The sequence below is a fragment of the Lepidochelys olivacea genome, assembly GCF_965140295.1.
Source record: "Lepidochelys olivacea isolate rLepOli2 genome assembly, chromosome: 3".
NCBI lineage: Eukaryota > Metazoa > Chordata > Testudines > Cheloniidae > Lepidochelys > Lepidochelys olivacea.
Genome location: NC_140413.1, coordinates 80,773,479 through 80,800,578, shown reverse-complemented (window position 1 = coordinate 80,800,578; position 27,100 = coordinate 80,773,479). Strand labels below are relative to the sequence as shown.

The window sequence follows — 27,100 nt, the reverse complement described above, 5'->3', positions numbered from 1 at the left end:
GCGCGAAACGATTGTCTGCCCTTGCTTTCACGGAGGGAGGGAGGGAAGGGGGGCCTGACGATATGTACCCAGAACCACCCGCGACAATGTTTTAGCCCCATCAGGCATTGGGATCTCAACCCAGAATTCTAATGGGCAGCGGAGACTGCGGGAACTGTGGGATAGCTACCCACAGTGCAACACTCCGGAAGTCGACGCTTGCCTCGGTACTGTGGAAGCACTCCGCCGAGTTAATGCACTTAGAGCATTTTATGTGGGGACACACACACTCGAATATATAAAACCGATTTCTAAAAAAACGACTTCTATAAATTCGACCTTATTCCGTAGTGTAGACATACACTAAGAGATCACTGGGACAAATAAATGTTAGACATGCTATGCCTGAATTGTGGCTTAGTATTCTGTAGGCTTCAGTGCCTGTATTAAGTTTTTAATCCTCTTGTTCTGCTGATTTTTTTAAGAAGTCTTTGATTTTTTTCTGATAGTTTTGTTAAATATGACAGTGTACTAATGAACCTCTTTGCATAATCTCCTTGTCCTAATCAGAGAAGCCTGTAACATTTGATTCTCTCATTTCTAGAATCAAATTATGATTTTTTGTTGTCATATGGCTATCGCTTTTATGGACTAGTGGTTCCCTGCTCTAAAACTTGTTAAAACTAAAACATTTGTCAGTTGACTGGAAGGTATTGCTGTATACTGCAGCATGAGAGCTGGGTTTGATTTCTGGCATTCCAGGTCAGTAGAGAAGTGGCTCTCAACCTTTCTGGATTACTGTACCCCTTTCAAGAGTCTGATTTGTCTTTCGTACCTGCAAGTTTCACCTCACTTAAACTACTTGCTTACAAATTCGACATAGAAATACAAAAGTGTCACAGTACACTATTATTGAAATATGGTACACGTACCCCTGGTTGAGAACCACTGTAGTAGAGAATGAAAGTGCTGCACGAGCAACATGAATAGGTTTAAGGGAAGGGGTAGTGCCATGTGTTACTGAACGGTAGCCTTTCTGGGGACACAAAATAAAAATGATGTGACTCAAAGGATGTTTGATATAGGTGCTAGAATCATAGAAATATAAAACTGGAAGGGGCCTTGAGAGGTCAAGTACAGGCCTTTCCGCAAGGAGAAAATGGAGATCAGTTACTTTTTCCTTATTCATATTGGATATAGAATAGAATTAAATTAATTCTTACCATTATAGAATGAAGTGTAAGGTCTACATTTTTAAAAGCCAATGAAGTTGGTTTCTTGGTGACCACTTCAACTAAGTCATCCTGCTTAGGCATGGTCATTAATGCTGGCATAAAACGTAGACCGCTTTGGAAGTGTGTGTGGGTGGGGCGGATTCACATTTGGTAAGTTATAATGTTGAAATAGGAAAACAGGAACTGAAACTGTCTCGACCACAGCTCTGAATACAATCTGAATGAATTTTGGGTCAGACCTCCAGGAATACCAATTTGATGCCTTAAGGGCATAATGGAACAGAGAATTAAAAACAGGAGTCCTAAGAAATCAAGAAGGGTGTCTGATAAGCATCTGAAATACTTAGGAGAAAGCACGCTTTAGAAATGCAAGGCTAGATTTGTCTTTCTGAGTATATATGTTATGTATACAGCTACTTTTTAATCTGATTTTTCTGTAATTCAGTAAATCTTGTTTTTAATTAAAACATTTAAGTCTTACATTGTTTTGTGGTAAAGTCTGTCATGCATCCTTGAAGGGAAGCTAACCTTCTGATCTCTTGTGAGAAATAATTGAGGTAAAAATGACTCCTATGTTGAAGCACTCAGTTGATGTGACCCCTAAGAAGTGTCATCCGTATGCTGTTTTGTCAGCATGGGTGCAAAGAAAACAGGTATCAGTCAGTGGCAGGAACAGAGTACTGAAGTTATAAGGGGAGAGGTCCAGATCCCACTTCTCAAGCACAGCAGAACCCTGTTTACTGACCCTCCCTTAACAGGCTCTACACATTTTACCAGATGAACCAGGACTCCAGGATCAGAAGTGGGCAATCTCTCCTGTGGCCACTAGATGGTGCTGCAGCATCACATTTTCCCATTTTCTGTTTTTTCCAGAATTTGGATTATCTGATCTGGTTCCGGTTCCAATTTGACCAGATTAATGGGGTTCTACTGTACCTCTGCAATAATGCTTTTAAGATGGGGGATGAACTGATAATACGTGGGTGCATACAAAAGCTGCCTTACTTAATCCATACTCTTCAGTTACACCTCTAGTGAGCTATGGTCTTAAACAAAATAGATACTAAATATCTTGTCCTGTAAAAAAAACAAAACCAAAACCAAAAAAAACAACAAAAATTAAACTGCTCTATGAATCAGGTTGCAAAATAGTGAATGAGATTGGTTTTTAAAGGGCAGTGGGGAAACTTCCATAATTATACCAATAAACTTATTTCTAGCTGGTGAAATGATCATATTAGCCATATGAACTGAGATGTTGGTGATACTAGCAGAACTACTCATAAAAATACTAAATTTGGTCCTGCTCTGGCAAACTGTATGTTGATGGTTAGTGTGCGCTTGCATAGAGCCCTGTTGACTTAACTGGGGCTCTGTATAGGTGCAAGGGTCCACCTGATTGGAGCAGCTTGCTTGATCTAGATATAAAAAAGAACAGACTTGTTCAGACTTCCAACATTTCAAATAGTATACTCAGGATTGTTAAGACTTGAATTTCATCTGTCTCACTGCCTGACCCTAGCAGTTAGGATAGTGCTACTTCTGGTCAGTGGTGTGTACATAGCAACTGCTGGACCAGCACGCATGTGTGAGAGAGTTATAAATTAAAGTTGTATAAAACACCAGGTGATCATATATCTCTTCTTTATCTACTACTTGATTCCCCTCCCCTGCTCCTTTCTCCACGGTTGTATGTAGGTTTTTTAGATTATTGTATGGATATGTGAAAAGATTTTACTTGAACAAGTACTTGACTCATCTATGAGATAAGCTTTATTAGAATTTAATTCAGCAGCTTCACCATTTGCATGGAAGTCCTGCTGTACTTGTCTTTATTTATGGTGTGATCTTATTTCTAATATTCACGAATATGTCCAATTACATTTTTGTCATTTCCTTGTGCGTTGCAGCCGCTGGAATTACTCTGGCACTCATTAGATGAATGGCTAGTTCTAATAGCTACAGAATTGATGAAAAACAAGAGAGACTCTGCCAACATTACATCCATTTTACTAAAGCAGAAAGGGCCAAATCAGCAGGATGATACTCTTAAGCCTGCCTTTGATGCTGCAGGAACTGAGAGCAGAGAAAAGCTATCTACTGACACAGGGGATTCTAAAGCATATGATGTTGCAAGGAAGCAGGAAGCTTGTGCGGATTGCCAGGATGTTATCTCAGTGACAGCAAACAGGCTGAGTGCTGTCATTCAAGCGTTTTATATGTGCTGCTCCTGTCAGATGCCTCAAGGGTAAGGAGGATTCTGCTCATTATCTAAAATTTTATTTTTTAAAATTAGTCTGATTTCTTGTGAAAATATGAATACTGACATATTAAACTAACGACAATGAAGGGATTGCTCTGTGCTTCTTTCATTTGTTCAAGTATTTTATTTTCCTAACGCTTCTAAACAATGTAGCTTACCTTCCTTTTCTTAGTGTTGCTGCTGTCTCATGAAAATTCTCAGTGCGATTCTGCTCACATGGAGTATCTTGAGTAGTTTATGCCTTTTTTGTCTTATTACATGTGATAGTTGTGGGAAAACGTGATCTCCTAGGGTTCAACTACTTCCACTTTATATTCCACATGTGAAGTCCTCCCTAGTTTCACATAATTATGTTCATAACTGCTACTATAATTGTGATGTCAGAAAAATCAGAACGGTCATTCATGCAAAAATAAGCACCGGTGGCAGAACTCATCTGACTTGATGTTGCAGAGAATTGTAATGGTGTACAAAACCTTTATCTCTAGGTCACACCCATTATGAATTCAGTCCCAGGTTAGCAGACACTAAAAAGCTGTTACCCTATGACATCTGTTCTAATGGCCCATGTGAAATAGATTGGTGGTCTCAGTCCAATACCTATAAAAGTGGCAAAGAGTCCTGTGGCACCTTATAGACTAACAGGCGTATTGGAGCATAAGCTTTTGTGGGTGAATACCCACTTCGTTGGATGCAGTCCAATACCTAGTTAGTAGACAAGTGTCTCCATTATAACTGAACTCTTCTTGTTAATCTATTGGACATAAAGGATTGAACTTGGCTTGATAATATGCTACTTGCCCTGGAAGCATAACACTGTTGGTATTAGTGGGATAGTGTAAGAGAGCTTGTATTGCTGCTCCCTCAGTTTTACTAAGGCTAGAATTTCATTGAATAGTATTGTCCATGCAACACTTCTTTCACAAATTCAAATCTAAAAGAAAATGTTTCTGCTTTCATAAATATACTTAGCAGTAGGAGTAATAAAAAAAAACTTCTTGTCTAACTCTACAAGATTAGATTAGAATCCAGAGGATATTCCCAACAGAGCAAAATTAATTGAAGGCTGATCAGTTGTAGATGGAAGTTTTTTGACACGGGCAACATGTCCTCTTTTTTAAGTTGAGAAGGGAGTCAAACTTTTACAGTCTCCAACTCTTTGTAAATATTGAGTATACTTTGGAAAATAGATTAAAGAAAACTAGAAAAATAGGTTAAAAATAGGGTTCCCCCTCTAAGTGAGGATTATAATGATTGCACAAAACTCTTAGCCACTCAGTGGTTAGCACAATACTGGATGTAGATATAGGGTAGGCTTAAAACCATAAAAACTTTTAAAAGCATTTAATATATTTTAAAATAACTTCAGGTCTTGGCAGTTAAGAGGAAGTTCCAGAACTGTTCTCCTGCAAGAACTGATAAATCAGAAGCCTAAAGCAGTGTAAAAGATGCAGTTCCCTAAAATGTTTGAGGTCTTTTATGTCATCACCTCTTGCTGGAGAAATACAGGTTTCTGAGTTCAGGTGTGGGCAGGTGAAAGGTCATGATCATATTAATGTCTTTTGGCTTGGTCGATACTACAGACTTATGTCTCTATAACTACATTGCTCACGGGTTTGGAAAATCCACATCCCTGAGCGACGCAGTTATGCTAACTTAACTCCCAGTGCAGACAGTGCTATGTCAACAGGAGGGCTTCTCCTGTCAGCATAGCTACCGCCTCTCAGGGAGGCAGAGTACCTACCAGGGATGTAGGTAGCATCTCCACTAAGTGCTACAGTGGTGCAGCTGCAGCTCTGTATGTGTAGACAAGCCTTTGGTATCTGTGTTTGTATTAAATGTTTTAGTTCATCTTCAGATGTTAATACCTTTTGAGATCTATCTTAAACAGTTAAAAGCTCCACTAAAAACATAGTAATGTTAACATTCTCTGTATATTTAGATATAAACTCAAGATGTTAGGTGCTCTTAACGTTATAGTAGAAAGGATGTATGCACTGGATGATACAATTTAGCGTGTATTCCCACCTGCATAGTGAAAGAAGCAAAAATTCTGCAGAAAAAGCATGTGATCAGTTAGGCTGTAACATAAATCATACGCCCAGGAGAGCAGTTACCAGTCAGGCTGCATGACTCTTTGACTCTTCTTGCCTTCTTGATTGCTTTACATTGCATCCACAGTGGTGGTGGTTAATCTTATAGTATATCTAGTTAGTTATATACTTGAAAAATCCTTTACCTCAACATGATACAGGGATTGCATAGGATTTTTTTACTTAAAATTACAAGGTTTGTTGTATAATCTTAAATTCTCCATTTGTTTTATTTTCATTGAACAAAAATTATTTACAACTAAGTACATTTTGTTTGTATTACAGGATGACATCACCTCGTTTTATAGAATTTGTCTGCAAACATGACAATGTTCTTAAGTGCTTCGTTAACCGGTAGGCCTTCAAAAGTTTGTTTTTACTTGACTAAAATGTTAGTTACAAATTCATATTTAATTGTGATTCAGAGGTGTTCGTTGCTGGGTACAATCCTGATCTAGCATGTATTCATACACATCTAACTATGCACATTAGTAGGCCCATTGCACTCTGTGGAAGTACTCCTGTGCATAAATGATGCATGTCCACAAGCGTTTATAGGAACGAGGCTTGAATGAATATGTATGTAAGCAACTGTTCTGTATGTTTCGTATCCCAAAACTTGTCAAGAAAGAACTAGAACTATTGGTCTGTGAGTAGGTGCCATTTCCTACGCTGCTCCAAACACAGCCCACACGAGCGGTCAGAATTACCCTCCATCTCCCAAGAGTTTGGTTTACTCACAAAAGGAATGTTGAATGAAACATGTAGCCTAGTTTGTCTTCTCCTTATGCTTGGCTGCTCCCATAGTTCCTCTGAGGATTGCTCCGTCTACTCCCTTGTCCTCTCTCTGAAGAGCCTCTTTAGGTGAGGTGAGGTAATGCAAGCCTCCCGCGAAATGAGTCAGGAAAACACACTTTATGCAATGACCTTGTTTCTTGAAAATATCCTGTAATCATTTTTGGTTTGTTAGACTTTTTAAAATACCTTTTTAGGTATGCTCATTTCTGTCATGAGACTTTGGTTAGATCTGTGCACCAGCAACTAGTAAACTTCCAACCTAAAACTTTTTTTTTTTCAGAAACCCCAAAATAATTTTTGACCACTTTCATTTTCTCCTTGAGTGCCCTGAACTGATGTCAAGATTCATGCACATCATAAAAGCACAGGTAAATGTTAAGCACTGCTTATTTACATCTTCAATACAACACTCTTTTTTTTCATTTGCACAGCCATAAAGTACTGATTAACTCTAAACAGTGGAGGTTAACTACCTCTAGTATTTGAGCTTAAACAAATAGATTGTGATAGTTGTCAGGGTGAACTTTTTAACTGCTATCTTTTCCACTTAAAATATAACTGAAGTACTTTGAGGACAATTGTGACCAACTGTTTCTGGCCTGTAGCTGCGCAATGATTAGTCTGAGTCTTCAATTTATAATTCTGCTATGGCTGCTCACTTCAGTCAGATATGTTGCCAGGACACTCTTACTCTCTGTAGTATACCTCCTACCACCTGTCACGTGCCATCTGAGGTTAAAAAACTTGGGTATTATTGCAATTGCTTTCTTTCTTTTTTGTGTTCCTGTGAGTTAAGTAAAAGGGCAGGAAACAAAACCCAGTACAGTCAGTGTATTACTGCTGCAAACAAGGCCATACATGTTAGCATCGGCTGCAATGTGATCATTATCCAAGTCTGCATTAGGACTGCTGGTGGGTGGCTTGTGGCCAGCACTTTGTGTTTCTTTCAATCTTCAACAAATTGCACAAGAGAGCACCTTTACTCCTGGGGATAGTCTGGTGATTTCCTAATATTCTCTGTAGTCCTGCTCATTAGAAAGACCTATGATAAGAAACCATTTTTGTTGGTCCTTTAGACAAGTTTCTCTAAAGATTTGCTCAAATCCTAAGAAGGCATGGAGGCCAGCTCTGGGCCATGCTGCCTGAGTAGCAAAAATCTCTTTAAAGAAATTCTGTATTTTGAGAGTTATAAAGGTCTGGAGAGGATTCCCCTCTTCTCCATAGTCCACAAAGGAAAAAAATTATTTTAAGAACTTAGAGTTTATGAACCCACGTCCATTGCCATGTGACTAACTTTTCAGGGTAGGGTGTGAGGTGTGTGCTAGCTGTCAGTGCCCTAGATGATTTTCAATTCTATTCCATATTGTACCCAGCCAAGCCCCGTATTCTGGTATCCTATCCACTGAAGCAAGTAAAGGCACGTTCTGCTTCCCCCAAGTGATGATCAGTGGGGAGAGAACACACCTCGTGTCAGGCTTTGTTCTAAGCAAAATCCCTAACAGTCGCCACAATTGTTTGAATCTTATGAGTCAAACAAGATGGAACTACCTTTCTGGTGAGATCTGCTGAAAAATGTCATTTTGTATAGATTTCTAGGGAATCCTGGCTGTTTCCATTTCCATAGCTCTTATTTGCTATTGGATTAGAGGTCACAAAAGTACTTTGAATTACTGTAAATCATACCTTTCATTGTTGCTGTCATTTTAATGACAGTGTTGACTTTTCTATTGAGAGTTATATTTGGTTTTTTGTTTGTATCTTAGAACAGCTTCTACTTTTAGTTTTAAGATAAACCTGCAATGGTGGACAAAACACCATATGAATAAGGATTTAAAATATTGAATTTCTGAGTCAGTAATTCTCATTATAGTCTCTGGAGTATCAGGGGACTCTACAATAAAACATTCTGAGAATCCAACAGTGGGGGTTTTGGGTGTTGTGAGGGGAGGTGGGTCTATGAGACTTTTTCCTTTATTAAATTGAGGAAACAGAGAATCAGTACCCTAAATGAGGAAAACCTCTTTCATCAAACAGCTTCTTAAAAACCAGAGCAGTTTCACATTAAGGCCCTGTCTATGCTACATAATTTAAATAAGTTTGTAACCACTTAGCAGCATGGTTGGCCATAAACATGATTTGTCTCCACAACTCTCTGTTCACTGTCAGCTGCCACAGTTGATAACCTGTCAAGTATCAGGGGGTAGCTGTGTTAGTCTATACCCACAAAAACAACAAGGCACCTTAAAGACTAACAGATTTATTTGAGCATAAGCTTTTGTGGGTAAAAAACTCACTTCTTCAGTGCATCTCAAATAATGCATCTTCAGTGCATCTCCCCAAGTCCTGTGTGGAAAGGACTTCAAAGCTTGACGGTGTAACTGGTGAGGCCAGTCCTCCTTGCCTGAACACTTAACCCGCAATGCTGCTTCTGGCATTTTCTCTAAGCGTTCTGTCTGCTGAGATGTGTGAGATAGCTGCCCACATTTCCCAGAATGCACTGATGCAGATAGCATAGTAAGTGCACATGCATAATTGTATTTTAACTATGGTTGTGAGATAGAAGTGATGTACTGAAAGACAAACACATAACTGGGTCACATGGGTGTCATGAACTGGTTACAAAAACATGGCTGTACTTGTTGTATGATCAGGGCCTAACTTCGGTCAAAACCAAATCAGACATACTGAATTTCTCTCAAAGCTGAAGAAAATAACTGACTTAAAAAAACCAACCAACCAAAAACCATTCTGAATTTGCTCACTTTTACCGAAGACCTCTTCCATCATCGTATTCGGTAAAGTCCTATTATTGTCTGGTACTATTGATTATGGCCTCTTTAGCATAGGGGATCAATGAGGAATAAGAATGGAAGCATATGCTTGTGTTAATATGTTAAATAGACCATGTGGAGGATAGTTTCAAAGAAAACATTATTCGTGAGAATTCATTATTGAACTTAAAAGTGAGCTAATTGGTTGCAAATGTATTCAATTACAGATCTAATGTTCAAAGTGCCTGGACATAAGCACTTGAATTGTTAAGTGTCGTCTTTTCCAAATACAAAAATGAGCTATACAGAATGTTTGTATATTCTTTTCTCAGGATTAGTGCTTGATTTTGCTTTTAGTTCCTTTGTGAAATCTTGTTGAAATGTCTAATTACTCTTTAATGAAGTCCCTTACTGGAGCTTAATATTTAAAGTGAATTTAACAGAATGCTTTGATTACTAGCCTTGAGTATGATTGACTAATACATTGGGCATTTTTCACCTGTTTTGTTTTGTAGCCCTTTAAAGATCGTTGTGAGTGGTTCTATGAACATTTGCACTCTGGACAGCCAGATTCAGACATGGTGCACAGACCAGTCAATGAAAATGACATCCTGTTGGTTCACAGAGGTATTAGACTACAAGGAGAAGGAGTGCATGTATAAAGTGCGTAATATTTTTGTGATTTTCTTTTAAGATATAAAATTAACTAGTGTTTCATATTTAGATTCTATTTTTAGGAGTAGCTGTGAAGTTGTGTTTAAAGCAAATTGTGCAAAGCTAAAGCAGGGGATTGCGGTGCGATTCCATGGCGAAGAAGGCATGGTGGGTAAAACCTTCATAAACAATTTTTTGATATACATATAAATCATTTATACTAATTCTAACTAAAATTTTAATCTAAATGAAATTTTAACAATACTCTTATACTTTTGCTTAAGAAATATATTTGGTTACTCATTTTGTTAAACTATTTGTAAAATTAAATTTCTTTGTGCTGTATTGTTATCCTTTTGACATGTAGGGTCAAGGTGTGGTACGTGAATGGTTTGATATCTTATCCAATGAGATAGTTAATCCAGATTATGCACTGTTCACCCAGTCAGCTGATGGTATGTTGGTATCTCTTGTTCTTCTAACTTTACATTTTGCTTCAGCAAATGATCATAATCTAAGGAAAAGGTCAGATAAATTATTCATAATGCAAACCGTTATCAATTAAGATATAAAGAACAGAAAAAATCCTTTGCTATTAAAGAAATAGTGTGCACTGTCCATTAACTACAACTGAGAACTAAGCAACTTTTATTAGTTGAAGTGTTGCTGACTGACTTGCCAGTATTGCTCTTTCTTTGGCATGGGTGGAGAAATTCTATTTTAGGTCTTTTTGACTTTCCAGTTTAATCTTCCTGTCTTTTTCTTGGTAGTAAGAAGACATACCTCATGCATCAGCAGCAAAAGGGTGCAGTCTTTCCCCTTGCAGTTACTTGTATGTCTGGGCTGATGCAGGCAGGATATGGGGAGTTTTTCATCACGTCTTGACATCAGCCCCACAACTGGTTTCTGCAGTAAAAACAGCTATTCATCTCCCTGGAATTGCTCTTCAGTGCCTAGCGTCTTGTCTCTTGGGTACCCAACAGATCTTCTAGCTGTAAAGCTTTCTTCAGCAGTAGGGATTGTCTGTCTCACTCCTTCTACCAGTTTCTTAGGAAACTGCAAAGAGAACCCAGCCAGCAAATGTTGCATCCTGAAAGCTGGGAAAAAGGATTTAGGAGGGTGTGTGAGAGAGACTGAACTTTCTGTCACCATGCTTTAATAGATGAAGAGGAGCTGTTAGGCTTTAATCCTGCAAACACTTAAAGTATGTTCAGAACTTTAGCCATGTGAATAGCCATGGAACTGCTTATGTGAGTAAAATGATGCCTGTGCATAAGGATTGTCGGTATTGGGGCTTATATGTAGTAGCTCATTATTACCCTTATGATGAGGGCATAATTCAGAGTCATCCCTGATTGTCTATTAAAATTCCATTTTAACCCATTTCTTTCCTAAATCACTTTAGTCCTGCTGAATGTAGTACAGAAATTACAATATGAATTAGAATATGCTAAAAACAAACACACACAAAAACCAGAACAAATTTTTACTTCAGTGTTTCAGATAATCAAACAAGCTGATTACTTAGGTAGAAGAAAAATAACTTTGAAATAGACCACAGGTAAGTACAGCTACACTTAAGCAAGTTGTTTGGCTCTAATTATAGTCTATTGAACAATGCACGCTAATTCTAAAAGTCTGGAGAACTTGCTTCAACTTTTTATTATGTAGAAAGTTACTGAGAACTTGAAATTACATAATTAAATTTTAATTATACAGAGGAACATTTCCTCCTCCTTTTTCATAGTGTCAGACCTTGCCTATTGTAAGTTGTGCCCAAGTTTTGGCTATGCGTGTTTTATATTCGCTCTAGATGGCCTTTATACTTTAACTCCAAACCAGCAAGAATGTAAATATTTCTGAAAAATATTCAAATTTTTGTAAATTCAGTAGATTGAGGTGAAGAAGGTACACACACTTTGGCCCTGGGAAATGTTGTTTTTGTTTGAAATGTTAAGAATATATATGTGCAGTAAGAAATATCAAAGTTTCAGTTTTAATCAGTAATTACAAGTTTTATCCTGTTTTTTTGCTTTTTGCTTTTTTTGCTTTTGGTCACAATAGATTGCTCTGAAAAGGGGGTAGTGTGGGTGTGTTTTTGTTTTTGTTGTCCTACGAACAAATTGCAACTGTTGAATATATTTGAGAGATTCAAATTACAGTAAAAATTATATAGGCTGCAGTTGTAAGATACAGGCTAAAACTATGCCTAAATATAATAGCACCCTTTTGTTTCATAGGAACAACCTTCCAGCCAAACAGCAACTCTTCTGTAAATCCTGATCACTTGAACTACTTTCGATTTGCTGGACAGATCTTGGGTTTAGCTCTGAATCACAGGCAGCTGGTCAACATTTACTTCACAAGGTCATTCTACAAGCATATTCTTGGTATGGTTCTATTAAAATCCTGTTTTAGACAACAAATTCATTTCAGTAAATGATATAAATGATGTGGCTTGGTGGTACAGTTACTTAGGTACTAGGCTTTCATCTTTGGTGACCTATGGTAAAAAATGGTGGATGTGAAAGTAAGTCTTTTTTTGCGTGCATCAGAGTTGTAGCACAATATGTCATGACTGGCATTCTCTGAAGAAAGACTTAGATTGGAATACTAAAGTTGTTGAAAATGGAAGTATACTGGGTACTTCTGTACGGGGAATCTTAGTAGAGCAACTTTTGCGCTATATCAACTGGAGCAAATAGCTCGTCCTTCACTATTAACCAATATATGAAGCTCACTTGTGGATTTTTCTTAAGAAAAAATTACAGTGCCACTGCTATAACCCCTTTCAAGTGTAAATATATAATTAGTGGCCACTGCCACTTTGCATTCGATTGTCTTTTTAAAAACATTCTTAGTTCAGAGACCAGAAGTACAGGCATTATAGCCAGCAGGTTTATTAGTTTTATCATGTAATAACACCCTGTTGATATTGAAATGGCACGTTCATTCTAAACCTTGTTTTCCAAGGTTTGTAATTTCTTAGATATGTTCTGGTCTGAAATTACTTACGTTCCTTAGCCTAGAAGTATGAGACCTTTCAGGAATTCTGACAAAAATCTCTTCATAGTGGATCCGTGAACTCTAATTCAAACATTCGGGGTTTTAACTTAAAACTCTATCCCTCAGTGAAGGGTGCTTGATTTGATAACTTATGAAAAAGATTGACTAAGAAGTTTTTCCAGTGAATGAAAATAGTTCCCCTCTTGCCCCCCCACCCCCCGCACTTTGATAAATTTGCAACGTTGTCTTAACTAAGAAACTTGCCAGATCTACGGAAAAAAATCTACTACTCCACTCTTACCATAAACACCCTCATACACACTCAGGTTCTCATCCCATTGCACCAAAGTAAATCTGTATTTTTACCACCACCAATACTAACCATTCCTTCCCCTGACAAATTTATTACTTCTCAGTAGTGGCTCGTTGATGCTGCTGCAGTAGCCTTCTGTCAAGGTTCCTCCCCCACTCTGAACTCTAGGGTACAGATGTGGGACCTGCATGAAAAACCTCCTAAGCTTCTCTTTACCAGCTTAGGTCAAAACTTCCCCAAGGTACAAAATATTCCACCCGTTGTCCTTGGACTGGCCGCTACCACCACCAAACTAATACTGGTTACTGGGGAAGAGCTGTTTGGACGCGTCCTTCCCCCCAAAATACTTCCCCAAACCTTGCACCCCACTTCCTGGACAAGGTTTGGTAAAAAGCCTCACCAATTTGCCTAGGTGACTACAGACCCAGACCCTTGGATCTTAAGAACAATGAACAATCCTCCCAACACTTGCACCCCCCCTTTCCTGGGAAATGTTGGATAAAAAGCCTCACCAATTTGCATAGGTGACCACAGACCCAAATCCTTGGATCTGAGAACAATGAAAAAGCATTCAGTTTTTTACAAGAAGACTTTTAATAAAAATAGAAGTAAATAGAAATAAAGAAATCCCCCCTGTAAAATCAGGATGGTAGATATCTTACAGGGTAATTAGATTCAAAAACATAGAGAACCCCTCTAGGCAAAACCTTAAGTTACTAAAAAGATACAAAGACAGAAATAGTTATTCTATTCAGCACAATTCTTTTCTCAGCCATCTAAAGAAATCATAATCTAACACATACCTAGCTAGATTACTTACTAAAAGTTCTAAGACTCCATTCCTGGTCTATCCCCGACAAAGACCAGCATATAGACAGACACACAGACCCTTTGTTTCTCTCCCTCCTCCCAGCTTTTGAAAGTCTCTTGTCTCCTCATTGGTCATTTTGGTCAGGTGCCAGCGAGGTTACCTTTAGCTTCTTAACCCTTTACAGGTGAGAGGAGCTTTCCCCTGGCCAGGAGGGATTTCAAAGGGGTTTACCCTTCCCTTTATATTTATGACACCTTCTCACCCTCTTTTTCTTTTCAATGGAACTATTTTTGAGTCATCATTTAGAATGTAAGTTTTGTGTCCTTTCTATAAACTATCCTCTCGGAATCTAACAACTCTTAATAGAAAGGAGATTATTCTTGCTCAAGTTTCCAAAGAATTTCATACCAATTTCTATAGTACCCTTTTGGTTTCACCCACCTTAAATTCTATGGGATTTTTCCATAAGAGTCTCATGGCTGCCATAGCTGCCTCAGCATAACCATGTCCACCATAACCTCAAGTTTTTCTCCCGTGGGAGAACCCTAGTGTCTCAAAGGTTGCCCCAGATGCAACAGCACTGTTCCAGTCCCCAGAAATGTGCTGGAGTTCTGTTCTGTTCTTCTTTAGAAATGGGGAAACTAAGAACTCTGGTGTCTTTGACTCCTCCCTGAGGAAAAAGCACGCATCTGTTCTTCTTTGAGGACCTCTGTGCAGTACCCTTATGGGATATGTTGTCTCTGGCATTGAGCTGCAGAAGAGCCATGAAAAGCAGTGTCCTTTGGGGAGTGCACGAGAAGTCTTGGATGAGGGTGACTTCATTTCCTACTAGGCTCATCTAGTGTCTCAGTGTGCCTACAGCCTGGATAGCCTGGGCTAATTGATGGTGCAGAGACCCCAGCCTCAGTGCAGAGGTTGTCTTATGCAGGACCCAAAATGGGTTTTACTGCTCTGGCATCAGTGCCAGCTTTTTGCCATGGGCTTGAGACCAGAATCTCCTTGGTTGCATGCTGGGAATGAATCCTTCACCTAGCACCAAAGACCAAGTTGGCACCACCTTAAAAGTTTCTTTAGCGCCAGTGCTAACACAAGAAGTGCCCATCTTGCCACCCGCTCCTCACATGATGATTTGGCACTCCTTCTGTTCATCTACTGTCTCAGCTCTACAAGGGTTCATTCAGAGGTCCATTCAGGTAAAAGAAAGGAGAAGCAGCACCTCCTCATGAGACACAAAAAAGAAAAGAGGATTTCTTGTGTCTCTCCTATATTCGCTGACACACAACTGCCTCAGAAATTCTCAAATGGTACCACTCTCATCTCTTTTCAAAGCTCCTTTCGAGTTGGACATCTCGGCACCAGTTAACTTGGACTTCTAACCAGTTCAGATCCCAATAATACTTTGGATCTTTCTGTGTCTGAATCTAATAACCACCCTACAGCATGCTTTTCCACTGCTTGACTCTAAACTGAAACTTAATCCTCCAGTCCCAATCAACAGGTGCCTCTGAATATCTATGACCCCTTTGGAGATGAACTTTACAGGGTCCCCAGAATTGATCTCAGGGCACTGGACCTCTTCTCTTGTCTTAGGTCCAGAAGTCATGGAAATCTGCCATAGGCTTTCTTCAGCTGCTCATGTGGCCATACATACAGGACTCTGAAGACCCAGCACTGATTGTGGCACTGGTTCCAATGCCCTATCTGGCACCAGGGCCCCACTTGGCATTGATGCCCTCATAGTACCTATCATTCATCCAGTGCCAAAATAACCTTCCTCATCAGCACTGATGCTGCCACTGAATCCAGTAGATGTGCAGGAGGACCTGCCCATATCTAAGGAATGGGATGAGACTCCTTCAGAGTAACCATCTGAGTCCCCTTCGGAGGAACATACAGATAGTACCTTTCCTGAAGACCAAATTGGTTCCTCATCTGTTTACACTCCAAACAATCAGACTGTTTCAGGGGCTCCTGGGAAGAATGTCAGATACACGTCCGCTGCAAATGGGTCATGGCACCAGAGATATCCAATCCCGTTTGACATATTACAGGTACAGACTAGTGAGGAGTAGTCTCTGCCTCTTATTCTTTGATGGGTTGAGGATGACAGAACTATTTGACTATCTCCTTTTTCTTCCTTGTCTGCGACCAGGTGAGCAGACAGGATGTACAGTCCAGCAAACAATGGACATCAAACAACTTTTTCCAGCCAATTCCCTGGTGGTGTCTGCAGCATTAGAGAAAGTTAGAGGCAACAAAACCTCTCTTTCTGCTCCTGACCGAGGGATGTAAGCTGGATGCTTTTGGCAGGAGAGCCTACATGTCTAGACCTCCCAAATGGCTGATGACTAAACCATCTTGTCCTTCTGCAGTTACACTCTGGGATGCCATGAGCCCCATCTTGGAATCTTGACCGGAGGAACAGAAGGAAGTGGCTAAGTCCTTGGTCACAGATAGTTGTATGCTCACAAGACACTCTTAAGACCAGCATATGGTGCCTCAGACTTGAGTGCAAGGACAATGGCTTAGTTTCTCCTCCTACAGCTTCTGGTGCACGATTACTTTGGATCAGTGGATAGTGAACAGCACTGATGATGGATGCTCCATCCAATTCTGCATCAGGCCACTTCACCATTCTCTCCCATCTCATGAGAGAGTCCTATGGAAGAGGTGGATTCCCTCCTCAAGAAGGGAATCATAAAGGAGTTTCCAGAGGAATACTGTGGTAAAGGATTTTAACACCTTGGTTTCCTGATTCCCAAGAAGAGTGAATGTCTGAGGTCCATTCTGGATCTCACAAACCTCAACAGATACATAAGAACATCTCTTCCATTTCCCTGATTCCCAGGGTCACATAAGGAAGATCAGATTGGACAGAGCAAACATCATAGTAATAGCTGCAACATGGTCTTGTCAGCACTTGTATCCAGATCTCCTGCTGCTGGCCATGGTGCTGCTTTTTCATTGGCTTCTGTCCCCAGACTTCTTGTCTCAACAGCAGGGAAGGACTCTTCATCCTAGCATAGAGACACTCCACTTGTTATCTAACTTCTAAGCTACTTTGGGACTAATGTGAACAGTTCCTGATCTCAATGACCTCAAGCCATTCTCTTACAGCTTTTACTTTGAAATGTTATAAATAAAAATGGCCACTGTTGTCTGGGTGGCTTTGCTATATCTGAAGCTGAAGTTACTTCAATCTTTGAGTTCCTTCTAAACTTAGTCTCAGGATTTAGTAGTCTTCACCTCTCCCTGAAGGTCCATGTGGCACCAATATCTGCTTATCAGAATGTTTTGTTAAGGACAAACCCTTCTTTCACTTTACAGGTTCCTCAAGGGCATATTAAATGTTCCACCCTCTCGCCAATTAGAGAGTCCCTGTCAACATGGAATCTAAATCTTGTCCTAGTAAAGCTATTGGTACCCTCCTTATGAGCCTCTCGCTCAGGCTTCTCTCAAGCATATATCAATCAAAATGGCCTTCTTGATAGCAGAGGTAATTGGTAGGAAGATGAGCAAGTGAGCTTAGTGCTTGGATCACCACTCCACTCTATGCTGTGCTCATAAAGGACAAAATCATCCTGAGGCCGCATCCCAACTTCATGCCTAAGTTAGTCTCAGATTTCCATCATCTTAGTCTATTTCCTTTCTAACACCTCATTCCCACCCAGGGGAAGCAGATACACTAGATATGAGGGTGCTTTACCTGGAAAAAAATTAAGCCCTTTCAATAATCAAATTGGTTATTTGCAGCATGTGGGAGAACCTATTACCAGACACTCTCCACAAGATTACATGTTGCTATGTTCCATATATTACCTTCGCTAGGAAAACAGTGCCTTGTTCGAAGACTCACTCCACAACCATCACCTCAGTGTCAGTGGTCCATCTTAGGCTGGCTTCCCCTGGTGGAGACTTGCAAAGAAGCCATTTGAGAATTCAGTGTACACTTTCACCAGGTGCTTCTCCTTAGACTTAGCATCATGCTCCAATGCCTGGTTTCGTGTAGCAGTTAAATTGTCCATATTTAGCTAAGAACTTCTCACCCACTATCTACCTGGTTGAGCCATGCTTGCTAAACTCCCATATGTGAGAAGCATATAGGCTGGTAACTACTGTGGTTACAGAGTTAACTCTCTGTATCCATGCTACCCCCCCCCCCCCTTCCTCTTTGCTGTGGAGTAACATCAGGACACTGTAGTTTGGAAGAAGGAACTGGGGTAATTCCTTATGTAGAGTAAGGTGGTGATGTCACTCATACACAAGAACTCTTGTGCACCTGCCAGTGGATGTAGTTTTGCAAAGTAGCTTGACACCAGGGGTGACACATTGCAGTGAACTGCACAGAGGTAGCTCTTTAATAGTTACTAGTAAGTAATCTCGTTCACATTACTGTGCCGGCAGAGAAGAAAGCTGGAACTAAAAATTAAAGTAATTTCTTTGGCTCTGGCTATGACTGTGTGATAGGCAAGGAGTGACCAGGGCTGAGATTGGAGGAGTTGTTGATCTTCCCTCTTTCTCCAAGGATTCACGGGGGGGGGGAAGATGGGGAAGGATCAGGTTAGCAGTGGTGCTTGCAAAATGTAAGCTGTAATTTAGATGTGTATTTGGGAAGGGGGATAAAAATAGGAAATTCTAAAACTTCTTTCTGTACTCAGCTGAGCCTCTAACAACTTTTGCTTTTCAGTCTCTTTACATTATAAAAGCAAATCTGGAAGTTGGTTTAGAGTTTCACAACTTAGTTTTTGTACTAAAAATGATTTGTAGCTAGACCACAATTGTTGCTGAAAGAGCAGCAAGTCTCATAGGAAATTGTAGAAAAAAGAAATCTAAAGAGCCAAGGAAATTAATTTATTCTGAGTATATAAAAGATCTCCATAACTACTTTCTTAGTATTTTTCTTCCAACTACAAACGGCTTTTTAGTGAAAAGAGACATTTTTTAAATATACTAAAGCAACTGGTTTTGTAAAACTTACTGGTTGTAAACACCTGTTGGACTGGTGTATTTTCATGAGGCTGAAGGTGTATGGGGTTGAAAGCCTTGGGCTTCACAGTGAGGCTTGAGTCAGTGTCCCAGGAATGTACACTTGTTGTAGTTTGAGTAAATGGTGTGTAACTTTTTGGTTCACCAGGAGAGTCTATATCAAAGGACATGTTTTACTTTCTATGGCTGTGTCCAAAATACAGAAGATATGGCAAGTTTAAATTCTGCGGTGTATCATGACTATAAATGTTTTTTTATCCTTGCATTATTCCAGTCTCTCTCTAGAGGGCAATCTTCTACCATAGAACAAGCAGGCTAAGGCAAACTGAATATGTGGATTTTGATTTTATTTTCTCAGGTATTCCTGTAAATTATCAGGATGTGGCATCTATTGATCCAGAGTATGCAAAGAACTTGCAGTGGATTTTAGATAATGATATTGGTGATCTTGGGCTGGAACTGACCTTCTCTGTCGAGACTGATGTGTTTGGAGCAATGGAAGAAGTGCCTTTGAAACCAGGGGGTGCAAGTATTCTTGTTACACAAGAAAACAAAGTGAGTGTTCATGTTTATCCAGAAGTTACTGATAAGAACAATTGAACTGACTTATGAGTGAGTAGAAGCATAAATTATGTACTTAAAGTAATCATACCCACAATATTAAAAAGTAGCTGGCAAAATGGTCCGCATTCGTATGTGTCAGTAAATTGGGCCACTCTTCTGAAGAAAGTTCTTTAAACAGCTCTCCGAAATTGTCTGTCTCCTCTTTTGTTGGAGTTTTTATGAAGAAAAACAAGGTAAAACTCAAATGAAGGACTTTTTAGAAGTGACATCATACCTGTATTGCACATGGTCAGGCTCTTGGCGGGGGGGAGGAAGGGGAATATTAACAAGGAACACCTGTGGTGCCTTTCAAAAATACAGCTGTAGGTAATGTTGCTTAAGTGTTGCAAAATTCACTGTTAAACATGGCCTGTTCACTGAGCAGTGGCGTATTTAAGGTATGTTGGGACAGAGAAGTGCAGAGCACCCAAAACTCCATTTGAAGTCGGTAGGAATTGTGCTGCTCAGCTACCCAGACAGTTTGGCCTTATGTTATCATTGAACAAAACATGGTGTGAATTCATTCACTTAATGGAAAGGAATAGGATTTTGAACTAAACTTATTAGGCCTTTCATCTTTCAACAATTCCAGGCATATTTTATGAGCCAAAAACAGAGTTTAACCGTAGAACATTTTGATCTGTGTAAAGTGGAAGCTGACAAACAGAATTATAACTGGGTTAAAATCTGTGTGGTAGCGCAGGTGGGCCTAATATTTAAATACAGTACTAAAGCAAAGTCTGTTTCTGTTCTATGTGCTAAATATTTTGTAAGCAACTTGCTGCTGGTTGTGCTACATAAAAACTAAACCTAAATTAAATATGTACAGTATACCCTGTGGCTATAAACCCTTGAAAATGGAATGGAATAGTGAAATCTAAAGAGAATTTTTTTTGGAAAAGATATAAAGTAATGTAGACTTCTAAAATTTAGTACTGAGATTTGTTTCCTGCACTGCCTACATGAAGAAAGTCATTAGTCTGGTGTGTAATTACCATAACACGGGTTAAAATAGTATCCTTTGCCCAGCTCTTCTTAAAAAAAAAATAGTTCTAAATTATGATATAACTTTCCTTTTTATTGAATTTTGTCCTTTATTCAATAGCTAAAGGCTGCATGGAGAATACACTTCATGTTCAGTATTTGGTAATATGCCTTCATGTTACTGACACTTCAGAAATTTACCATATGTGTTTTCTTCATTAATCTTTCCATATGTATTAAATGGTTGTTTGGTGGTGGTTCTGTTACCAGTACAAGCACACTGTGTATGAATAGATTTAAAAGGAAAACTGTGCTCAGTTTATTCAGTGTAGTGATCTGAAAGTTCCCAGGAGAAGCATTTCCAACCATATATAAGTTGTTTAGTATATATGAAAATAGTTTTAATCACAGTTTTATTTGTGACATTGAGAGTCTGGGAGTCCAGCATCGTAGAGTCATATAATCCTTTTCATTGTTAAGCAAACGAGCATCAATATAGTTGGTGTTATAACTTTAACACTTTGCAGAAGAGTAAAGCAGACATTGTTCCAATCAAATTCTGTACTTTCTTTGCACTGGTTCTGACTTCAGCATATGATGTATGTATAGCAGGGATCGGCAACCTTTGGCAACTGGTCCCATCAGAGAAATCTGCTGGCGGGACAGTTTGTTTACCTGCAGCGTCTGCAGGTTCTTCCGATTTGCAGCTCCCACTGGCCGCAGTTCGCTGTTCCAGGCCAATGGGGGCTACGGGAAGAAGTGGCCGGCACATCCCTCAGCCCACACCACTTCCCACAGCCCCCATTGGCCTGGAATAGCGAACTGTGGCCACTGGGAGCCGCGATCGGCCAAACCTGCGGACGCTGCAGGTAAACAAACCATTCCGGCCCGCCAGCAGATTTCCCTGACTGGTTGCATGCCCAAGGTATCCCTGGTATATAGTATTTGTCTAGGTTTTTGTTGGTATGATACTAGGCTGTTATATTGGCAAATGACCACTTGGTGTCATCATTTATTTTAACGTTTTCTTGTTTCTGGGACTTTGACAGTGAATGCTTACATGCATACTCTTCCTTTCTATCAGGGCAGAAATGTCATTCAGATAACTAACATGCATGTTATGAGACTGATTCTCCACTGTCTTGTACCATTCAGAATTGGTTTTCCACCCACTTTGCACAGGTATAAATGACTACACAATGCAAGTCAGTGGAGATTTGGCCCCTTTCTCAATATTCTACATGGATGGAGTCAGGGAACAAATACACTGTTGCTTGTTTCCAGTCTTTTAAATTCTCCTTGTATATATTATAATATTTTAATATAATATAATATATCCTACAATAATTGGTGGTTTCAGTGTTGCCATTATAAAGTCTATCGTCTATTTACAATGCTCTTTTCAATATGAATGAAGTTAGAAATTTGCTAACATGATGTTATCCCTAATCTAATATTTAAATTCTTCTGTTTGACTTACCCTACAAGAATTTTACATATTTTAGTTTGATAGTTTTATGTATATTTGCTTTATAAATATTCTCATACTACTTCAACTACATGCTCAACGCTGACCTGCAGAGATCACCTCTAGAGGTGATATCTCTATTCCCTTATTGTCCGTAGCACCTTTTGATGTTGCTAATTGTTGTGGTGACTTTTGAAATATGGATGTTAGTCCCTTAGGAATGTGGAGATTATCAAACTATTTCATGAGCTTTCTACTGATCTGGGCTAGATACAGTCTAATGATTTAAAAGTCAAGGACTCTGTATCCTATGCCAGTTCTTGGACATACCTATTCATTCAATATTTTCTTAATGACCTGGATTTGTACTGTATAACTTAATGGTTCTGGCAGATTTGAAAAATGCCTGTGCTTTCAAGAGTACCAGCTCATAGAAAACTTTTTTTGCTGGAGTCTGTTGTAGCACACTCTGATAACATGATCTGTCAGTCTAAGCTGAGCTTTGATCATTTACTTGGCCTCAACTGGCCTCAATTACTGTTTTTGTTCTTTCAAGGACATTAATGTTTGAGACTGTCTTGCCAGTTGACTTTCAATATAGAGTAGAGGCGGCATGTGTGAAATTTTTCAAGTTGCTTAATATGTCTGCAGTAAACTGATGTTTCACACCTGTCTAAAAGGGATACTAATAGTGCTGCATTGGGAATTATCAGTTTTAGGTGTTGGATGGTGTGCTGGTTGAGTATCCTATGGCAGTGTCTTCTGAAGGCCTGGCTTGCCTTTTATATTCAACTTGCTATTTCTTGATCCAGCGAACCATCTCTTAAGATAGTACTGCCCAGGTATGTAAAGTTATTCAGTCTTTGGCTTAAACAATAAGTGATGATATTTGCCTGGTGGTTGGTTGGAAGAAGACTTTTTTTTTTTTTCCAGGCTGATGTTGAGTTGAAACTGTTTAGTTGCCTCAGAGAACCTGCCAAGGATAAACTGTAGATCAGTTTCACTATGGCGAAGTGGCGTACAGTCATCCACAAAAAGGGCTTCACATATGAGTTCTTCAAGAATTTTTGTCTTTGCAGTAAGCCTTTGGAAATTGAATAGTTTTCCATCAGTTCCGCACCTTACGTAGATGCCCTTTGGAAGGCTGGTCATTGCGTAATTCAGAACAGCTGCAAAGAGACCAGAAAGGGCCAGTACCAGTACACAGGTTTGCTTCACTCCATTATGTGTGGGAAATTGTTTAAAAGGTCACTATCTGAGAGGACTTGACCACTTGCGCCTTTGTGAAATTGATATATGATGTTGGCAGATTTGGTGGAGCAGCCAAACTTTTCTAGAATTTTGCAGAGGCCATTTCTGCTCACGGTATCGAGTGCTTTTTTTAGATAAATGAAGACAGTATACAGTTCTGTGTTCAGATTTTTTTTTCCTGAATCTCTGTCTCAACAAAAACCATGTCTTTGGTGCCCTGAGCTGAACTAAATCCACAGTGGGTCTCTGGTAGAAACTTCTCTGATACTGTTGTGACAAGCTGATTGAGCAAAATATGGGTGGTGAGAATTTTTCTACTAACAGATAGCAGAGTAATACCCCAGTAGTTACCACAGTCAGATTTGATGCCTTTATTTTTGTATAGTGTAACTGATTGCATCTTTGAAGCCCTGAGGAATTTGCTTGGCTTCCCATCTTTGATGATTTCATGTGGATAGTTGACAGCATTTAGGCCTGCAGGTTTTAAAGATTTCATCTGAAATGTCATCTTTGCCAGATGATTTACCTGACTTCATTTGTTTGATAGCTCTTTGCACTCCTCAATGGTAGGTTTGGGTGATTTCTTCATATATGGGGTCAATTCCTCGAGCACCTGTGGGTTGATAGTAAAGGGTGATTCAGTGGCTCAGTGAAGTGTTGTACTCATCTTTCAGAGATGCCTCATTTGTCCTTGATTAAGATAGATCCACGTGAATTCTTTAGTGGAGCTGGTCCAGATTTTGATGGTCATAAATAGCTTTCAGGAAATCCTAAAACAATGTTATGTTAGTATTGACATAATGCAGTGTTTCTTCTGCTTTCTTTTCCCACCAGTTCTCCTGTAGGAATGAATGCAGTCTTTAACCCTTGGCTTGCAGGTACTTGAATTTATCTTTCTTTAATGTTGTTTTTGTCATTTTGCCAAGACACACACACTATTCTTTTGCTTGAGGATTTTTTCATTGAAACAATCCTGGTGCCATCTTTGATGTATAGCTAGAATATCTTCTGAGCCTTGAAGAATGGCCGATCTTGAATATATTCCACTTTTACAGTACATTATTGGTCGATGGTGTAAGGTTATCAGACTTTTCCATTAAGTCTTCCCTTAGTTTTTCTTGAAGAAATGGATGTCTCAGCTTTGCTATGTTCAATTTTAATTTAATATCTTCAGCCGCATGTAATTTAAAAATGGCTCTGATCATTGTGTGGTGATTCCAGCTGTTCGCCCCTTGCATTGCTCTGGTGATATTAGCGTCCCTTTGCCGTATAATGAATCATTCAGGTGCCAGTGCTTTGATCTCAGATATATATCCAAGATGTTTTATATTTGTCTGCTTGCTTAAATACTGTGTTGGTAATAGAGCTCATGCTCAGCACACTTGCTGAAGTAGGAGACCATTGCTGTTCATTTTTCCAACTCCATTGGTCTTTATTACACCGTTCCAAGTCTTCCTATCTTTTCCTACTCTGGTATTAGTCTCCCACAGGTAAATCTTTCAGTGACTTCAGAAAGCTGTTTCTAATGGCAAAATAAATGCCATAAATCGTTTCTTCCTCTGCTGTTTTTCCCTTTTTCCAAAAGATTAGCCACCTACTAGTTCAGAGATCCCCAAACTTTTGACAGTCCTCCTCCCCCCTCATCCCCCTGCCGTGCGCATCTCCCCGGAGCTGGGAACGGGGACGTGGCTCATGGGACAGGGAGGGGGAAGACGCAGATTGGGTAAGGGGGCCAAGGCTGGGGCCGCAGCTGGTGGGTGGGTCTGGGGCCAGGAGCAGTGGCGAGGCTGGGGACGGAAGTGGAGCAGGAACTGGGTTGTACTGGGGGCCAGAAGCCAGCCCCTGGCCTGGTGCTGCTCTGCTCCTGGCTTTGCCCCGGGCCAGGAATGGAGCTGTGGCTGAGGCTGGGGGTTGGCGGGGAGAGGGGGGACAGGAGCAGAGCCACACTGAGGCTGGTGATGGGGCCAAGGCACAGGGCCGGGAGCCAGGGACAGGACGGGGCTGGATGGCGCTCCCTCCCTGCCTCTGTGTGGGCTGGCCTGGGCCCTGGATTTTCCTCCATGCCCCCCCTGGGGGGGGCACACCCCACACTTTGGGGACCTCTGTCCTAGTTCCTTTCTGGAGCCTCCTTCTGCAAGTATTCTTTTGCTGAGGGCAGCTATATTGATGCTGCATCTTGCAAGTTCCCTTGCAATTAATAATATACACCTTTCAGGTCTTGATTTGTTATTATCCATTAAAGTCCATATGTTCCATATCCTCATGGTGAGAGCTCTTCTTTTGCTTATAGAATGACCAAGTGTGTGGATGATTCACCAGATATGGTAAACTGTCCAGATTAGAGTTGGGCAGGCAATATTATGGCACTTTTGCTGGCCTCTTCCTTTATGGGGGTGAGCGGTGCTGTCTTAAAAGGGGTTATTCAGTCACCTGGGATGTTGCCTAACATCCTTGGTGCCAAGGATGAAGGTTTGTGACTGACTTCCAGTATGCACCTACACCTGACATTTCACCTCTTGGCATTGCTGGAGGACTTCCTTTCTATGATGTGTAAAAGGCAATTTTGGTCTCTGGGCTGCTGAAATCAAAGACCAGTGGCTTGAAGGGTCATAAAGACTAGGAACTTCATTAGCTACAGTGAATAGCCACTGATGTCTTTTGTGTCTTGTCAAGCGGTGCATATATCATGGAATGTGGCTGCAGTACCTTTCCCTCTGTTGGACCAAAAGGATTCCTCCTCCCTGATCACCAAAGCAGACTTAGTACAGATTCATAGAGTCCAAGTCCAGAAGGGATCATTGTGATCATGTAGTCTGACCTCCTGTATAACACAGGCTGTAGAACTGGATCATATGGTTTTGATTTAAAAATTTTCAGTGATGGACAAGACACCATGACCTTGTTAAGTTTCTTCAGTGGTTAATTACTCTCATTGTACTTTACACCTTATTTTCAGTCTGAATTTGTTTAGCTTCACTTCCAGCCATTGGATCATGGTATACCTTTCTCTGTTAGATTGAAGAGTCCATTCTTAAATATGTTCCCCATGTAGGTACTTAGTCTGTAATCAAGTCACCGTTTAAACTTCTCTTTGTTAAGCTAATAGACTCAAGGAGCTCAGTCACTATGAGGAAGGGTTTTTGATCCTTCAGTGATTCTTGTGGCTTCTCTCTGAAGCCTCTCCAATTTATCAACCACCTTGAATGGTGGATACCAGAACTGGACATGGTATTCCAGCAGATGAGGTAAAATAACCTCTCTGGTCCTACTTGAGATTCCCCTGTTTATTATGCATCCAAGGACTACATTAGCCCTTTTGGCCACAGCGGCACACTGGGAGCTCATGTTCAGCTGATTATCCACCACAATCCCCAAATCCTTTTCCCAGGAGAGAGTCTTCCACTATGTAAGGAAATGTTTACATTTAGCCCTGTTAAAGTGCGTATTGTTTGCTTGTGCCCAGTTTACTAAGCGATGTAGATTGTTCTGTATCAGTAACCTGTCCTCTTCATTATTTACCACTCCCCAATTTTTGTGTCGTCTGAAAACTTTATTAGTGATTGACCTTTGTTTTATTCCATGTCGTTCAATAAGAACGTTATAGTAAGGGTCAAGAACTGATCCCTGCGGTACCCCACTAAAAACACACCCACTTGATTATGTCCTATGTACAGATACATTTTGAGACCTATCAGTTAGCCTGATTTTAATTCATTTAACGAGTGACAGGTACATTTTATATCTTTCTATTTTTTTATCAAAATGTCATGTTGGGACTAAGTCAAAGTATACTACATCAACACTATTGCCTTAGTCAAGCAAACCTGTAATCTCATAAGAAAAAGATATCAAGTTAGTTTGATAGACTATTTTCCATGAACCCAT

The 27,100-nt window shown here is 40.0% G+C and overlaps 1 protein-coding gene across 3 annotated transcripts in view; it reads left to right on the top strand.

The window, feature by feature from the left end:
* HACE1 (HECT domain and ankyrin repeat containing E3 ubiquitin protein ligase 1) overlaps nucleotides 1-27,100 on the top strand; it is a 91,621-nt gene that overhangs the window by 44,478 nt on the left and 20,043 nt on the right. For 2 of the 3 annotated variants that reach the window (XM_084624590.1, XM_084624589.1), the window contains exons 12-19: nucleotides 3,125-3,462; nucleotides 5,856-5,924; nucleotides 6,649-6,736; nucleotides 9,655-9,766; nucleotides 9,864-9,961; nucleotides 10,161-10,248; nucleotides 12,034-12,183; nucleotides 19,268-19,464. In XM_084624590.1, the coding sequence (XP_084480716.1) occupies nucleotides 3,125-3,462; nucleotides 5,856-5,924; nucleotides 6,649-6,736; nucleotides 9,655-9,766; nucleotides 9,864-9,961; nucleotides 10,161-10,248; nucleotides 12,034-12,183; nucleotides 19,268-19,464 (1,140 nt within the window). Of the gene's footprint in view, nucleotides 1-3,124; nucleotides 3,463-5,855; nucleotides 5,925-6,648; nucleotides 6,737-9,654; nucleotides 9,767-9,863; nucleotides 9,962-10,160; nucleotides 10,249-12,033; nucleotides 12,184-19,267; nucleotides 19,465-22,677; nucleotides 22,807-27,100 lie in introns of those variants that run through there. The other variant, XM_084624591.1, reaches the window with a different exon arrangement.